This window comes from Pleurodeles waltl, chromosome 2_2, assembly GCF_031143425.1.
Source record: "Pleurodeles waltl isolate 20211129_DDA chromosome 2_2, aPleWal1.hap1.20221129, whole genome shotgun sequence".
Lineage (NCBI taxonomy): Eukaryota > Metazoa > Chordata > Amphibia > Caudata > Salamandridae > Pleurodeles > Pleurodeles waltl.
In genome coordinates, this window is record NC_090439.1 from 431870240 (window position 1) to 431889181 (window position 18942).

Consider the following 18942-nt stretch of genomic DNA (forward strand, 5'->3'; position numbering starts at 1 on the left):
GTATACTCAGTTATTAAATATCAGCATAATTTTAATATAATATATAGACAGCATAGAACGTTTGGCTGTACAGTTCTGAGTATAAGTTAAGTACTGTATTTACAACTTTGAGATAGTAGTGGAGAAGCCTCAGAACAGTTGTTCGCTGTGAACTGTTTTAAAAACATAGATAAAAGTGCATGATATATTTGTTCTGAACATCAAAATAAACGTAGACTGTATCAACTGAATTGTCTTAGTGTAAAATACAAGGTGAAAGGTTTATAAAGGTGTCTTCAATCCTTGCACCTCCAAAGTTGCAGTTCATATAGCTCCTAATGTAGCTGGGTCTTTAACCTCCATTTCAAGACTTGTAGCAGGATATGGGATACTTTGATTGTTCCAAAGGTGAAACTAGGGTTGGCCATTGGTTTCTCAAGGAGTAGAGTGGCAGTCACTTTCTTTAAGTGTCTGGCAATACACCCTGACTTGTATTGGAAAACTATCATTTATATATGAAGCAGGCAAGATGTACAATTCTGTCTTAGATATTTACTGCTGAATTACCTTCCTTCTCATTTTCCAGAACCCAATGGTGAAAAGCAAAGAGCCAAGCGAGTGTTGCAACATTGGGCTCGAATGTGTTCTTTGGGGTTCTTTGCAATGCTTTCTTCTGTTTTATTTTTCTTTGGTTTATGTACTAAAATAAGGCATGTGCAGTCTTGCAGTGTGGAACCTGCTTTGGTTTTCAATGTTTTCTAGGTTTCTTAGCCTTTGGAAAATGCTAAGAATTTATCTTGGTTACCGGTTTGCCTCATTAATGAAGATGATGTCAAACCGATCTTTCATCGTCTTCACCTGATTGTATTCTTTTTCTGAGCTTTTTTTTTAACATACTTTTTTTTCTGCTTTTGGGGGTGGGCTTGACCTTTTGATTGCAAAATTATTGCCCTTCAATAAATCTTGGCAAGCTACTTCTTATATCAATTATATGGCCTCTTTGAACCTTATTTGTCGTTTTCCTTGGGATGACTTGGCCTAGTGATAGCTATAGTGTGATATGGGGCCTTGATCCTTAGCACAATCTCTATCTATTGGCCTTCATTGGACCATCTCATTCATGTTTTTGAAATGAATTGTATATGCTTGTCCATACGCAGGTTGAAGCCGCCAGCTATAATATTTTTTTCTAGTGTGTTCATAGATACAATGTTAGCTACTGCATCTCTTTTAGAACGATCTTGTCACGGATCCCTAAGGCCCTGATTATGAACAGTGACCTATTTGCACAGGGATATCAATTCTAAGTGTTGAGTTTTTTTACTACACCACGCAAGTACCAGGTCCATTAAACTTGCCCATGTCAAACCGGCCTGAATTTAGAAAGGGGGTGGGAGAATTCGCCTGCTATAAACAAGCCTTGCAGATTTTGGTGCACCAAAATCCACTTGGTAGTTCACATTTCAAGGGCTAACTTTTAATAGTCGCTAATTATCGAACAAGATAAAATCCAAACACATCTGTGTCGGATTTCATCATATATGATAACATTTGCTTCCCAAGCCTGATGAGTGTTGTTTCAAGTAATTTGTTTATATGTCATACCATCAAAGGTTCTTCAGTCAAGGAAACCATTATTTAATTTGTATTGCTTTTTATGATGTAGTTGCAAAAACAAGTGTGCGTGTGCATATATGCATATGTGCGTCTGTGCATGGATTTGTGTTTTTTCTGTGGTTTTGTACACGTAAAATGCATTATTATATTGCGAATCCGAAATCAAATGGGGACATTACTAGCATTATGATTTGGTTACACATAAAAACGTCTGCTTGAATGGGAAGTAAACCATGTTAGCTTTGTCTCTTATTGTAAAAGTGGTGAGTAAGTGATAATATTGCCACGCGTGGACTACGGTTTCATCACAATTAACGTACACACAGCAGGGTGGAAAGGTCTTGTTATTGCAAGCATAATGCAGGAATTATGCAAAGTTGACTATGTAGGTTGGGTCTTAGCTTTAGTAAAAACTATTGCAAAATCATGCACTTATTTTTTACAAAATAATGGAGGAGCAGTCCAGGATGAAGGTGATGTCCTAAACATCTTAAAAGGAGTAGGGAGTTCTGAGAGTTAATGTCATTGGTTTACCTCAAAAAAGAGAAGCTGTGTGACAGGGGCATGGCAAACGCAAGAGCAGAGATCATTAGTATTTGTACAGTTGCAGCTACTAGATAAGTGGAGGTGTAAACCGCATAACACAGCACAAGCAAAGACATGTCAGTATTCGTTTGACCAGTTCTGGAATCCACATTTCTTGATCCATGGACCAGATTCACACATTTCAGGAAAGAGCTTTCAACTTTCCCATGATGAGGGGTACGTGCAAGGTATGTATGTATTTATTTATTTATTTATTTAACTGATTCATACAATCCTCGGGCTACAATGGAGGATTCGGGGCGCTTTACATTATAACAACTGGTACAAAGAGATTGAGCTATAAAAAAGGATGTGGAAATAAAGGGTAGAAAGAGAAGAACAGGAAAACCGCCTATGTAAGATGGGTTTGAAATAGGTAAACGTTTAGGTGTCTTTTAAACTACTAAAATAGTCTGGTTCCGAATTCGCACAAGCACAGAATTATAAAAAGAAAGTGCCGCTCCAGAAAAAGAATGTCTCAGGGTTAAGGCCTTAATGAACTGGAGATGTTAGAGGAGCAGTCGAGTTCCTTAATTTAAGTACTCGTCGAGCGACCGGAATGTTAACTAGGTGGCTGGGTACAGTGGCCTGCTCATTGGCTGAGCCTCAGTTGCTAGGTAGGTAGCCTACTTTAAATGTTGTTATTTGTATCTCAATTGGAGGGCAACGCAAGTTGGAGGAGTCAGGAGCCTTTATGACCCACGTTCTTTTTTTCATCGAGGTACATTTACACAGGATGAAATAAATGCTAGGAGCATATAGCGATGCGTTAAAATTGCTGGATGGGATACATGAGATCAGGACGCTGGTATTTTCCTCCAGTCATTTTTCGCTGAGAGCAAAATATATCAGAACGTGGACTGAAAATGATTTTTTATAGGTAAAACCCACATGATAATATGGAACCATGAAGAAAGACCTAGGCCCGTATTTATACTCCGTTTGCGCCGAATTAGCGTCGTTTTTTTCGACGCAAATTCGGCGCAAAACTAACGCCATATTTATACTTTGGCGTTAGACGCGTCTAGCGCCAAAGTATGGGCAAAGAGCGTAATTTTTTTGCGTGAACGCCTTCCTTGCGTTAATGAGATGCAAGGAAGGCGTTCCCATCTAAAAAAATGACGGCGACGCAAATGCGTCGTATTTATACTCCCGGGCAAAAATCACGCCCGGGAGTTGGCGGGTCAAAAAACCCCGCATTTGCGCCACTATTTAACGCCTGGGTCAGGGTAGGCGTTAAGGGGCCTGTGGGCTCAAAATGAGCCCACAGGTGCCCTCCCCTGCCCCCAGGGAGCCCCCCTGCCACCCCTGCCCACCCCAGGAGGACACCCAAGGATGGAGGGACCCACCCCAGGGACATTCAGGTAAGTTCACGTAAGTATCATTTATCATATTTTTCATTTTTTTTTGGGTGGCATAGGGGGGCCTTATTTGTGCCCCCCTACATGCCACTATGCCCAATGACCATGCCCAGGGGACATAAGTCCCCTGGGCATTGCCATTGGGCAAGGGGGCATGACTCCTGTCTTTACTAAGACAGGAGTCATTTAAATGGCGTCTGGGCGTCGAAAAAATGGCGCAAATCGGGTTAAGACGATTTTTTAGCGTCAACCCGACTTGCGCCATTTTAAGACGCCCTAGCGCCATTTTCCCCCTACGCCGGCGCTGCCTGGTCTACGTGGTTTTTTTCCACGCACACCAGGCAGCGCCGGTCTGCTTGCGCCGGCTAACGCCATTCCATAAATACGGCGCCCGCATGGCGCTTCGGAATGGCGTTAGACGGCGCTAAATTTTTTGACGCTAAACTGCGTTAGCGCAGTTTAGCGTCAAAAAGTATAAATATGGGCCCTAGAACCTGGACCAAGGGTCAGCGTGAGAACATAGAACAGTTTCCTTCGGTGTCCAAGTCAAATATAATAAATGATTAAAAAAAGGCCGGACTGGCACATATCAAACATCAATGCTGCGGGGCTACAGTAAAGCTGGGGACAAGGTGCAAGCTGTGCGTCGAGATTAAGCGGGGGCTGGCAGACCCCCGCGGCCTGGAAGGACGCATCCTCTGCTTATACTGCACGGTCGCACTGACATGCGTTTGTGCGCATAGCACACTGATGGCAGCTGTGAGAAAGGGATCTTCGGAGCACGCCTCTTTCTTCTCTTACACAAATAGATGATTAGATACAACACTCTGAGAGGTAGTTCCCTGTGCATGCAATCCGCAGGTAAATCTATTATACATGTGCAGTAACTTGGTGTGATGTGAGAGTGGATGCTGCGTCGACAACGAAAGCTATGAGGTTGAAAGAAAATAATTAGACAAAGTAATGAGCAGCCGTAAATAATGTCTTGTTGATGAAACACACGTGCACTTCTAAATTGCAGACACCTTCCTATGAAAGACAAAACCATATGCTGACATCCAACATGTCAACATAACAAACATAGGCTCTGGGTCCATCTACTCCACATCATAATTCCTTTCTCTTCTAAAACTATACAGAGGATTAAAAAATAAACAGCCAAGAGGCATGGTTCTGCTTGGCTTCAGCTGGTGTTTTCGGAAAGCTGAAATAGTTTCTGACAATAACATAGGAAACTTTCCTCATATGTCATAAAATCACCCTAGGCAGATATCTCAATGGGGCTTGAAATTATTTTATAAAACAAATGAAGCTGCCATAGAAATGTTTCTGAAAAGTGTCAATGTTTGCCATCCCAAGAAATGGTCACTGCTGTGTAACATTTACTAAGGAAAAGTGCAAAGAGATCGTCAGTATACAACCTAAACGTATTATGTTACACATAATTTGATATAAATACGATTACAATACAATACAATACAATATTAAAAAGACTCCTTCACACTTAATTTGTCCCTTTTGCTGATTTTTTTCAGCTTTTCTAAAAAAATAAAATAAAACAAAATCTCATAATTCTTCTACTTGCTATCAAACTTCCTTCCTCACTTCTCTTGTTCACCCCCCCTTGTCTCCTCCCTCACTTTCTCCTACAGTCTCTTCATTTCCACCTTTTTTTTGTTTCTCGCTCCATCTTGTATTTTTTGTATTTCCTTATAGTCGTTTTGACTTCCATTGTTTGCTTTGAGGCATCCCTTTTGCTTAGGCTTTGTAAACTGACTACAAATGAATTAAATAGGCAACCGATATAGCATAAAAAGGCATGTTAGACTCGTACCGGGAAATAACAGTGGTATGCCTACCATCGGCGTAGTTAATGTAAACATCATACAATCTCCTTGTTATAGTGATTTCATAGCTGTGGGTTAGGCAGTGAGAGACTTTTCTATCTATTTACATAATCATAACCACCAACATTTCAAATTCAATGGTGTTTAGAATAATGCAAATGTTTGAGGCTTTTAAAATGTGTTTTTGTATTCATCAGGAAATAGTCATTTATACACCTATTTTTTCACAATGTAAAAAATATCTCTACACTCTACTCTGAGAAATTGAGGGCCTCATTTACAAGGAACTGGCACATCGGTTCTGATGCCCCAGTTTCCTTGCGTCGCCATGCACCCCCCCTAATGACACCATGGTAGCTCTGTATTTATAATTCAGCACACTATGGCGCTCGGTACCACTACTGCGTCAAAATGTTTGATGCAGTTGTGGCGCTTTTCTGGAATAACATCACAAAATTGGACCCTAGTCCAGAAAAGCTCATGGAGGCCCATTGAAAAGAGGCTAGCGGCAGTTTAACGTCTGCCCTGGACAGGCATTAAAAATTATGCTAGGATGGTGCAGTGAAATCTTGTAGATTTCACTTCGCCATTTTTTTGGACCCCCATGTGGGGGAACGCTTCCCTTTCATAATTATACCTGTTGAGGGATATGATGGGGCGCAAGGGTTTATAAACTGGCACAATGATGACATTGTGCCAGTAAATAAATATGGAATGGGGTTAGAGACTGTTTTGCGCTGCTGTATCATAAAAGAAATGACACTATGGGGGTGCAAGGGGCTTGCAAATGAGCCCCCTAGTTCGGTTGAATTTGAGCCTGCACTAATGTTGTGAAAAAGAGTTCAGTGCTTTAGGTATCATAAGGCACTCCCAAAAAAGTTGAAATACTTTCCAAATTTATAGTTTTCTATAAAAAAAACACAAATAAAACACTACAATGTTTCAGTAATTAAATTAAAGGCTTCCCAGGACTCACACACAACTAAACCCTGTAGTTATGCACAATTTGTGGATGTGAAACTGGCTAGTGAAAAACACATCAGGTTAGCCTGGAGAAAATAAGTACCACCTCCTATCTTGAACAACACACGGAATTACTTTTAGAAAGTGGGATGGTAAGCCCACTCCACCACAACCCCAGGAAGATTCAAGGGTTCTCCTTTCAAGAAAAATGAGAAATATAGTGCATTTAAGTGCACAATTTTTAAAGATTTGACCAACGTGCTTTACATTTTACTGGCATTACTATGCAATTTTTTGGTTTGTAAGTAAGATGCAATTACCCTGATCATTGCTACAACTTAGAAGTAGTACCCTTGTTTTGGTGGCTATTTAGAGAAATCTGGCAGGACCTGACCTGGACACAGGTCCTCATGTCGGAAAATGTCCTGAACAACACATTGGGAACATCGTGGACGTTTCCCATGCAAGCGTAACCACAGCACATCGCTTTTTCTCTGCCTTACCCATGCATGTGCTGAACTACACATATGCGTGGTTAAGGCACAGAAAAAGGCAGAGTGGATCGGGACATGGCGTGGTCAGGTAAGTGGGGTTAGGGCAGGGGTGGAAGTAGTTTTTAGGGGTAGGGTGTGGATGAAGGGCTTGGGGTGCAGCTGTGGGGGCTGGGCCATTTGTTTTCGAGGTGGGAGTGGTAGGTGTTTAGGATTTTTTTTAAGGGTAGGGCTTAGGGTGGGAGGTTGGTAAGGTTGGAGGTAGTTTTTAGGGGTGGGGTGAATAAAGGGCTTGGGGTGGGGGCATTGGGCTATTTTATTTGAGGGGGAGGGGTGGGGATGTTTGAGGTTATTTTAGGGTTGATCGGGAGAGAGTGCGGTCAGGGAAGTGGGGCTGGCGCAGGTTTGGGGGTAATTTTTAGGGGGTGGGGTGGATTAAGGGCTTGGGTTTGGAGTGTTGGGCTATTTTTTTAGGGGCAATGTAGGGGGTCAAGGTAGGTGGGGGTGTCATGGTTGTTCAGTTTTTAGGGAGGTGGGGGTCAGGGTAGTTTTATTTCTATGGTGGGTTGGAGGGTCGGGTAGTTTTGTTTTTTGGGGTGGAGTGGGGGTAGTTTTGTTTTTAGGGGCAGGGTGGGGGGTTCAGGGTAGTTTTGTTTTAGGGTGGTTGGGTGTTGGTTGTTTTTAGGGTGGTTGGGGGGGTCAGGAAGGTTTTATGGCATTGGGCGGGGGCGGGGTGTCAGGGTAGTTTTGTTTTTAGGTGTGGGTGTGTGGGGGTCGGGGTAGTTTTGTTTTTAGGGTTAGGGTGGGGGGTCATTTTGTTTTTTCGGGGCAGGGGTGTTGAGGTAGTTTTGTTTATAGGGCGGGATGGGGGTTGGGGAATGGTTTACGGGTCAAGGTGGGTGGGGGTATCAGGGTAGTTCAGATTTTAGGGGGTCAGGGTAGTTTTATTTTTAGAGTGGGTTAGGGGGTCGGGTAGTTTTGTTTTTAGGGGTGAGTGGAGGTAGTTTTCTTTTTAGGTTGGAGGGGGGGACAGGGTAGTTTAAGTATTAGGTGTGTAGTACTTTTGGGCCTTAGGGCAGGTGGGGGGTTGTGGTAGTTTTGTTTTCAGGGGCCAGGGAGGGGGTGTCGGGTAGTTTTGTTTTTAGGGCAGGTGGGGGGGTCAGGGTACTTTAAGTATTAGGGGTGGGTACTTTTGGGCCTTACGGCGGGTGGCATGATAGAAGCACTCATGCCGTTACCACACATGCCTTTTTACTAGGCATGCTTTTACAATGAAAAATCGTGGTAAAAGCATGTGTGGAAACGACACAGTCGTTGTTCTGACCACATTGTTAATGCATGCGTGGTTCCTGCACGCATTGTTCAATCATACATTCCCTCATGTCAGTATGGGAAAGCACCCACAAGCAAGAGTTCACTTCAAAAACAGCAGCAGACACTGAAGGTGTTGTGAACTGAAGTCAATTAGGATGCTGCCTAGAAGACTGAGGTGCACTGGCAGAGCTGTGGGAATCTAGGGTTTCAGTAGAAGATGTTCCACAAGATCAAGACTGAGGTGCACTGAAAATGTCTTATGGGAGTCACGGAATTAGGATGGTGGGAATGATACAGTTCATTCATGAGGTGCCTTTGTAGGGCTATTTGTCGTTGTAGAGCAAGTTGAGGTTTCATTACTGTACTAATGACAGGAAGACGGAGGCTTGCTAGTAGGGTTGTGTAGGCATAAGTGCTGAAATGGAAGTCACAGGCAAGACAAATTGGGAGAGTTGTCCTTGTAGCCCACAAATGTATAAGCAAGGGGTGCTGCATGAGAGGATGGTTTGAACTGGAACAAAGACTGTCCCTATACATTTTGCATGCCTTGCCTTTTCAAAATATGTACTGTGTACTGTGTAGGCACAGGAAAGTCATGTAGCAAACCGTCCGCCCCTGCAGACCAATGACATGAGGGTTTAGGTTGAAAGGAATGAAGAATTATTAAAATAAGCAACTACTCAATTATTCAGCAGCAGGGTCAACAAAATTGCATGACTCATGAATATGCTTTCGAGATGAAAAGAATTTTAACAGGCTGAATGTTTATCTCATTTATTTTCTGTCAGATGGGAGACACCTCGGTTTGCTAACACAGCCAAGGGGAATGCTGGGAGGCTTGAGCACATGCCACAATTATGGCTGATGTTGATATTCTGGGCAGGTCACCCTAAATGTTAGCTGAACATAAAGCAGCTCTGGGAACCCAGTATCAGTCCCTCCCACCCCTGCTGTAGCTGATGTGGTGAGGGGTTCGCTACAGTACGAGGATTATATCCAGAAATCACACTTCAGTGCACATACTGTAGTCTTTATGTTTGTCCATTTGGAGTAGTGATCTCTTGGTCTATCTGAATCTGTTTGTCTGGTTGTCTCTATGATTCCCTACCTGCTTACATTGATGCTCATTCACACACAGCCATCTACTTTAATCAACCAACTAAAATAACCAACATTCTACTTGCCTGCCTGGCTGCCTTTCTCTTCTGGGTATGTTTGTGTGATTCTGTTTGTTAATTTGACACCAACATATACAGCATTTGTCTTTCGGTCTGACTCTGTGCATGCCCAAGTGCCTATGTTCTTAGTTAATCTGTCTATCTATCTGTATATCTATCTATCTATCTATCTATCTATCTATCTATCTATCTATCTATCTATCTATCTATCTATCTATCTATCTATCTATCTATCTATCTATCTATCTATCTTGTATAAGCTGTGCCCCTTTGCCCAGAGACAATTAGCAATTAGGTGTGGCCACAGTCTCTGTTAGGAAGGTGCAGGGCATGGATGAATGGCGTCATCTAAAAAGAAATGCCCTGTGTTGTTTTGATGCAGAGGAGTAGGGATAGAGTAAAAACTACTAAAACACTCTGGGGCATATTTAGGAGGCCCTAGCCCCACTGGAGCATCACTCTTCGTGACGCTTTGGTGGCGCAATGCCCTGTGCCGTATTTAAAAGGTGGTGTTAAGCCACTTTTTGTGGCTTAAGACACCACATAGATACGGCCCCTTCACAATCATCCATTACATTTTGATGCTGCCTCAGATTTACAGGTTTTTGTAAACCTGAGGTAGCGCCAAAATCTAACGCCACTCCAGGGGTAGTGTTAACAGGGTGCAACAAGGAGAAATACTTTTATTCCTCCTTGATTTCTACTTTTTCTCTGTGTGCTGCATTCTGCAGCACACATAGAAAGTGCAAAATGCCAGAAATTATTGTTTATGTGCAGGAAGGTGTTCCTTCCTGAACATAAACAATCATTTCAAAATGACACTTTGGCACTTCTGTGTGTGCTGCATTCCGTAGCACACACATAAGTGCCAAATCACTGTGAGTGGCTGTTTATGTGCAGGAAGAGACACCTTCCCTCACACAAACAATCGAACCCCTCAACGCAGACATCCTTGCACGATGGTCAAGGATGCCTGTGTTGGCTCTAGGCAGCTCAATTTAGCGCCAGTGCAAGGGACCACATATTCAATTAAATATGGTGCATCCCTGTGTTGTAAAAATGATGGAGTGCGGCGCTTCTAATTTTGGCGCAGCATCGCACTCCATAATTTTCCATTAAATATGGGCCTCTATACCTATAATTCTCTGGATAAACGTCATGCCCTGCGATACTCGGGGTGGAGAGGCTGATAGCTGGACAATGGTAGAAGGTTTTGCCATGTGCATGGGATCTGATCACAAGGGACTAGTGCAAAATGCATTGTATAATGTCACACTGAGGGGCATATTTAAAAAAAGGGGTGCTGCACATAGTGCAGCGCCACTTTTCATGCACCCCCTAGGGCCCCCTAACGCCACCATGTGTGCGCCGTATTTAAAATATGGCACACCATGGCAGTAGTTAGGGACTAGCACCAGAATTTTTTATGATAGTCCGTATAATTCTGATGCTAATCCTGCAAAACACCAAGATGCCCATTGCAACCAATGGAAGCCTCATTTTAACACCTGCTCTGAACAGGCATTAAAAGTGCTAAAAAAATGGTGCAAGGAAATCTCTTAGATTTCCTTGTGCCATTTTTTTGGCCCCACTATCGAGGGAACACCCCCTTTGCATACATTATGCCTGGTACAGACCTAATGTAGCACAAAGGGTTACAAGTGGTGCAATGAATGCATTGCACCACTTTGTAAATATAGCGCTGTGATTTTGGCCTTCTAACCCCCCATTAGGGTTACAAAAATTATGCTAATGTGACAATGGAATGGCGCTAAGGGTTCCTAAACATGCCCCAGATTATCCAGAACTCACAGGAAGTGCCCATGGCTGGTGAGCTCTAGGGGTACGCAGGCCAGATGAACAAAATATCCAAAGACTGTGCCGTCAGCCATAACATGTCGCACGTTTTTAAAAAGGCTGCACCCTGCAAGATCTAGGACAGAATGCTTGGGCATATGGCTTGCCTGAAGGCTGTGCCTTCAGCCCAGCTTACTGGTCATGGGCCAAGGATGCACCCAGTGAGATTTGAGCAAATGGTGAAAAGGTGCAGAATATAACTAAGACTATGGGTCTGAATTAGAATTTGTTGGACACAGTAGTCTATCACAAATGTCAGAGAGTACCCCCCTCAAGCTCTTAGTCCACATGCCTCATTTAGAGCAGGCAAAGCCTAAGCTCTATGTTGATGGATCCCTCAGTCGCTCTGTTGAAGGAATGCTTCCTCTGATTGCCCAATGGATTACGAGCCATCATAGCAAGGGAATTATAGTGCACAACAAACAAATAATTACCCACTTCTCTAACAGCCTGGAAGACAACTTCCAAAGTGTGGAGGTCATTAGCTTTTTATTTTTCAAAACATAACCCCCTTTGGGAGTTTGTTTTTGAAAAAGAAAATTCATTAAAGTTTGATGGATGACCGTCAAATCTGATGATGGACGATCACCAAACCTTTTGTACCTTGAGGGGTTTGCCTTGACTGTAGTTTCTTTTAGTGTATAAAAATGAATGCTGAGACAATGGCCATCTCTACATTTAGCAGAGGGTAGTCTGTAAGGGTGGTGGAGGTAATGTCCACAAAGCCTAAACCAGTCCCTAGATCCTGTACACTGGGCTTCCTGTGCAACGGTTGTACCCCTTGGGCTCTGTGAACAAGGGGAAAGGTGCATTCTTTACTTGAAGAATACACCCATCTCCCAGAGCACTAAAACACATGCCATTCCCTCTATAATCTTCAGTTAGGGCAACCAGATACAGAAGGCAGACGAAGCACAATCCCTGAGCTCAGAACTTTCTTGGATTGGCCAAAGGCAGTCTTTGTGGCATTTATACTACGGAATTTCAGTTGCTTTATAATTTGGATCTGAGCTACAGTAATTCTTCAAATCAAGATTTTAGGAAAATTCTAGATTTTTTGAAATGCTAAAAAATGTTTGATTTAAGTAAACAATATCATCTTCAATTTTAAAAGATTTTCCGATCAATACATGAATGAATGCAAATACGGGTAAATTATGTTAAGGGATGTTTAAAGCATTCACTGTAACAATGAATTGTCCTGTAATCAACACATCAGTTCATATTGCAGTACATGGTAATTTGGCCCGTGAACATAAATAAACATATATACCTCCCAGACAGCACACTGCACTACAAAGATACACTAAAGACAGATGGACGGTATGTAATGTGGATGACAGGGCATGAGAAAAAATTAAAAGAAACACGCACATATTGGGCAAAAGTCATTTTTTGTCTGTTCTTGTTCAATTTGAGCAAAGAGGGTCACAGATTTGAATGCTTACCTTCCCCACATAGAGAGGATCAGGACCCTGGTATTCCTCCAGTACAAAGAACTGGTTCCACACCCAACTGCGCTTGGTTCTTGACTTCCCCCCTTGGAAGTAAGGCTTGGATCTCGATTTCGAGAGCTCTGATTGGCTCATCCCAGAGAGACAAAATAAAAGTGCAAATATCTGCAAAAAATGGCACAGTTCCACCTTTCCCAGCTTCATCTTTTCTTATGGTTTTATGATTCTTCGGAAATTGAAAAACGCAGGCTCTGTTCCAGTTGGCCTAGCAGCGCTAGCCTATGGTGCCCTGTCAGCTGGTTTCCCAGAGATACAATTCTGTGGAGAGTTCAGCTGATAAAGGTCATCGCATCTGAAAAGACTTCACGGGGAATATAGGTCAAATGGCACCTAAGAAAGAAGAGAAGAGAGAATATTGGTTGGAAGAAGAATTCACACATTCTACTGTCTCTGAATAGGAACACGTGTTTACATCATACGTCAATTTCCCTCTTTTCTGAATTTTAATTCCCTATATTAATGGATTTAATTTGATTGTAATAGTCGCTCAGCAGGATTAAAACAAAATTAGCATACAGCGATGTACTTTCCATCAACATACATGCAAATGTGTGCATATGCTACAGGAAGCAGCTGTTTTACAATTACATGAAGGGTCAAACCTATTCTGGGGCAGCGTAGAAGTGCAGCAACTACAAAGAAACATGTTACTGCACATTTTATGAAGGTTACTACTCAGAAAAAAAGAAACCACTTACAAATTAGGGCTGCCTATGGAACTTACAGATGGCGAATTGATTGAATCAAAGAGCACCAGCTGGTAAAATGCACTTTGGTTTGCTGCTGAAAAGAATATTAATCCAGTTGCAATAATAGCATTCGCAATAGCATCCTCGTTTACCCTTTCAGTTTCTATGAATCTAGTAAATTTTGCACTTGGATTTATCTCGCCTGCAATGGATCATATCTGAAAATGCACTTATGGATAGTTAAAAGCAGCCAAAGGGAGTCCAAAATAAACAATTTGTAGAAAAACAGAGCTAATATATTGTGAATTAGTTTAGAAGACAATGAAGCTAAATACTTGTAGGCCATGGCACGCTTTGCCCTGCACATGTAATCTACCAAGGTGCAGCCATTTAGGAAACAAAATAATTCTATTGATTCAAAGGTCCTCATTACAAGGCCTTTTCACATTTCAGTGAGACAGGTACCATGAGTTACCGGTTCCATTGGAAATATGAGATCCACTGAAACAAGTCCTCCCCTCCCCCATCCTCCTCCCGGAATCTGCTTTGTTTCACCAGGAGATCTCAGTTGCTAAAATAATGAATTACTATAGAAACTGGAGACAGAATTACTGATTTCCCTGGAAAATAGTAATTTCTAAGATCCTCAGGGTAATCCAACCACATTTCCCGTTGGTACCAGTATTTCCGGAATTGTTCACTCCAGAGGATGGAGCTGCGGGGAGGATTACTGCAGCACTCATAGTAAGGCTCAAAGTAAAAGTAGTGAAATAGAAAATTGTGTTGCAGTAATGTGTATATGTGTGTGTACACTCTCACAAAATCCTTCGGTAGGGATCTAATCTGGCAGTTTTGCAGGATTTAACTTTATTTAGAAAAGAGCAAGCACTTCCAGGGGAGTCAGGTGGCTAAAATTAACAATAAGTTACTTAACTATTGGTTCAAGCGCATTGGCCTGATCCAGGACACAGAATGTGCCACAATTGTGTGACAATATGTCGCGGATAGCAGCTGCAGAACTACCAAAGCAGTTTCTTAAAACACATGGAAATTATTTTCCTCCCTGGATGTCAATTAGGAGAAGCAGCAGTTATGTCTGATTATCCCTAACAATCACTTTACCATTTAGCTCCATTTCCAATAGTTGATGGGCAATATCTCCTTGCAGGAGGTATGTCAACGAGCAAAATGCCATCAGAGTGAAAGTAAATAACTTTGTTACCAATCCATTACATTTAGACTTTTCAGTGGGATCCAGCCAATCTGAATGCTCAACTGGAGGACTTCATGTCTACTTTCCGTAAAAGGTAACCTCCCAGAAAAAATGTTGACTGACATCCTGGAGGAATTATTTTGAGGTAAGAATATCATTCAGGATATTATGCTACACACATTGCATTTCCTAAACTTGCAAGTAGACTGATCATGGTGTCATGGCACCAGCAGCATATCTTATTTCATTCTGCAGCTCACACACACATGCCAGTAGGTGTCCTGTCAAGCATGTCCATTCCATATCCATTTTCACAAGGTAAGGACTCAAGGAAGTGTCTTTTGGCCAGGCGTGGAATGGAACATCCCAGAGAAGATACTGTTGAGCTATATGATTAAGTACCATAGGATCAGGCAGTAGAATATGTCTATGCAACTGCCACGATCACAGGCTATTTTGAGGATATGTGTTTATATTGGCATGTTGTTTGGCAGTTAAGTAGCAAATTATGCGCTGTGGTTGCTGTGTTCATGTATTAATTTAGGCGATGATAGGAGTGGCTGCTTAGTTTTCCTCTATTGCTAATCTCAGTGAGAAGGGATTGTGAGGAAAGAGTGGATCTCACGTGTTGCATAGGTTGGGATTTGAGGGGTGCCATGTAGTTATTTGGAGATAAGAATAAATATTATGAAGATGGCAGTTTTAACTCTTTGCAAGTACCACCACTCACTAATTTACTGACTGACTCGATTGCTCCTTCACTCACTTATTCATTCCTCTATGCAGCATAGCACTCATTCAGGCAATAGGGTGTTTAAGTAGCAGCTTGAGAGAAACTAGCTAGCGCCCCAAAGGACCCGTATATTTATTTATATAGAAATCAAGCCGCAGGAGATTTAGACTAACTAAACTGTTAGGCGCAACCACTTAAAAAAAACACTCTTTCTGTACACAGTGTTCCATTTGAATGCATGTAAGCAGGGTGTGTTGAGTTTTTTCAGTTGAATTTAATTCTGAAATCAGTGTAGTCTGTGAGCTGTTTTTTTCTGTTTGGTTGGTTGACTTCACTATAAAGTACACTGTTTCATTGTTGTGAATTCCTTCTAAAAACTCCAGGACCCGGGTATTCATGTCACTTTCTGAGCCCACGCAACATCACATTAATGTACTTATATGATAGATGTTACAGCAGCGGAGCTGCAAGAATGGAAGGCGGAACCTTTAAGAATAAACCATGGAGTTAGTTAAAAGCTTTGCTTGTCATGACAGCCGAAGTTTGATGGAGAAACGTGATTTTTGCTCTTTCGCATGGAAAGAGTTAACTCAGATAGTGTAAGTCTGTACTGAAATAGCACCTTAACAAAAAATAAAAAAATGTATCTCTTATTCCATAACATGAGAACAGTTGAAAATATCAAAATTCGGGGAGCAGCTTCCTTGTCACCATCAGACACTTAGGTGGAAGAACACAGATAGCTATTCCAAAGGAAAAGAGCTCTTCAAGAATGTTTGACTACACTGTCCTCTTGCAAGACATTATGGAACCATAAAATATACTGGACAATACAAACAGAGGGAAATTCCTGATGTATGGTTTGTATCTGCAAGCATGTTTTTAAAATGTGTGAGAATACCACAACTTCATAAAATATTTTCACTGTGGTAAAACATCACTTAAATTATATGAGTCTAGAGGGAACTCGATCCTGAAGACATAATTGTTTTCAACCTTGCCAAAGGTATCCATAATAAACCATCTACCCAACAATAATCAGAGAAACCTGCAGGCATCTTTAATCAGAGTTCCACCTATAGTAAGAGTTCTGCTTACAAATTGTGTTGAGCCCACCCACTCATACTAGGTGCAGTGGGTGAGGATCAGATGAGGAAGCATGCCACTGGTGGTACCAGAGGGTGAGGATCCTATTACAAAATCTAAAACATTTCAGGGTCCTGCTCTTAAAAAGCAGAAGTTTAAGGAGACGAATAACATAGGAAAACAATCTCACTTTGAAGGACTCTCTATTGACTGGGAAGCTGAGGGTATTCTGAACTACTGCTCATCATTCCCTCCAGCGATGAGTAGACCTGTGGGCAGAACTGATAAAGTGTGACACACCTCCTCCCAGCTCCACTTCAGAACTGCTCCTGTGCAACGCATCCCCAATGCAGGGCTTCGCATCACACCCCGCAGCCTCCCCTAAACTGATGCTGCTTGATGCATCCTTGATGTATCCTCAATGCAGGCATTCATATCAAAAAACCCTTGTTGATGGTGTGCTCGATGATGATGCAGGACTTGATGCAGGGCTCCCATTGTAGCCCCACAGCTTCTTGGAACTGCCGGTGAGGGTGCAACTTTGATGCATGACTTTTCATCGCTAGCCCCTTGTTGATGGCATCCTTGATGATGTCTTATGACACTACATTGCACCTTTGCAGCTCCTCAGGACCACTGCAGTGTGATGCAACCTCAACACAGGATTTCACATTGCTCTGCAAACCAGGATGTAAGGTACTTGTGTTCAGCTGGACTAACTTCGTCCCTACAGCAGGCCCATGCTCCATGGTAATTGGCCTGAACTTGTGACGTTGTCTTGCTCCAGAGTAACCTGATAATCACAGTTGGTGATGTGTGCTTCTAGTCACTGTTTTTGCACAAGACTTTGAAATTGTAGATTTCTGGTTCTACTGCTTGGATTTTTGTTGTTTTGGTCTCAGATATACATATTTTTACTTTACTTTATTTTTCTTCATGATGTGTGATTTTTCTTGTGTTGTGTTTTCACTTTATTACTGTTTGAAGTGATGCATAAATAAGCACAGGTTAATTTGGGATTTGCTTGTGTTTCACCCTGACAGATAGTGGTTGCTTTGTGAGTACAGTTTCACCCAACTCAACCAGTAACTCAATTTCCAACAGTAGTAATTAAAGGAAATGTTACTGTGGTGGCCAATTCATGTGTCGATAGCAATAATGGCCTTCTGCCTGATAATTGTGCACCCTCACCTGTGACAACAAACCAGAAATCTTGTGGGTTGTCAATAACTAGCATTACGGATAGGATTAGTAGTCACCATAAATTAGCTACTGAACAAGAAGTCTATGACTATTATCTTCCTCCCATTATGGACATGATGCAGATAACATATTTCCTCTCATATAGGTTAAGGATTGATTGTAGGCCAAACTGTAAAAGAGACAGTGATCTAGAAGTCGGACATTCTCATCTAAATGGAAGAAAATTGGAGGAAATTTGGTCTAAATATGCTAGGCTCCATGAAGGCTTGATGTCTGTAGGAAAAACAGTTTATATACATTGTAACTTGAAAAACTGAACTGACTTTTAGATATAGTAAGGTTTATTTCAGGCTCTCTGAATAATTGAATTATCACACAGCAAAGCATAAAGGGTTTGCCCTATGACCAGGATGCATGCAGTTGATTGAATCATTTTGGCCAGTTATTTCAAAAGTGGCTGGAATATGTGCCATGACTGGATCCGATTTGTATGGTCCACCCATGCCTGTCCAGATTCAGAATAGTTGGGAGTCTGTTTAGCTGGAAGCAAGGCTCTGGGGATCCTGGTGGTGCTTTTCAGTTTGTTGAATTGCATCTCCAAGGCCTGCTTTCACTCAAGCTGAGGTGAACCTACATTGTTCTCCAGAGGTCCCATTCCAAATTTTTGATGGAACAGTCTAGGTATAATATTCTCTTGACTTTCTTGGTGCTGAAAGGGACTTAAACTACTGAGGCTGAAACATATTGACTTGTGTTTGAATTAGTCCCACGAAGAAGAAGGCTTTTAGATTAGATAAGCAATAGGAGGATTGGTAGGCCACAGTCCCCATATCCCCTACGTACAGGACCACCCTCAGGTGGATTGGACACTGGAGGAGTTTATACAACCACACCACCGTTGTAAAAATGAAGGAAGCAAGAAGGAAGTAATGGAACAAAATACAAATTAACTATGCTTAGTTTCTAATTCTTTTGTGAGGTCAGAATCTTACAGGATTTGATTTTTTGACGGCTACACAAGCACAGGCACTGTTTGATACACTTGTATGAATGGACTGCTGTGATTAAAATAATGTATACCCAGTGATATTGGTGCTACTGATGGTGTAAATACTTCAATCTTTTGCCACCGCTTTTCGCTTTATATTTTCATCATAATTGAATGACTACAGCAGTTTGTATTTCCAGGTTACAATTCAAAGGCTTTATTGAGCAGACACTTCAGAATGGGAGAAGGAGGGATCCCTGGAAGGCCATGGTGCATCATAGGATTTGCTGCAGGCGACAGTGAAGGCTGAGGGGGCTCTCTATG

General features: G+C 41.9%; 1 protein-coding gene across 5 annotated transcripts in view; it reads right to left on the reverse strand.

Annotated features, from left to right (window-relative positions):
• LOC138282395 (cadherin-7) overlaps positions 1 to 18942 on the reverse strand; it is a 228393-nt gene that overhangs the window by 195311 nt on the left and 14140 nt on the right. For all 5 annotated transcript variants that reach the window (XM_069219910.1, XM_069219913.1, XM_069219914.1 and 2 more), the window contains exon 2: positions 12641 to 13036. In XM_069219910.1, the coding sequence (XP_069076011.1) occupies positions 12641 to 12850 (210 nt within the window). In that variant the 5' untranslated portion in view covers positions 12851 to 13036. The remainder of the gene's footprint in view (positions 1 to 12640; positions 13037 to 18942) is intronic.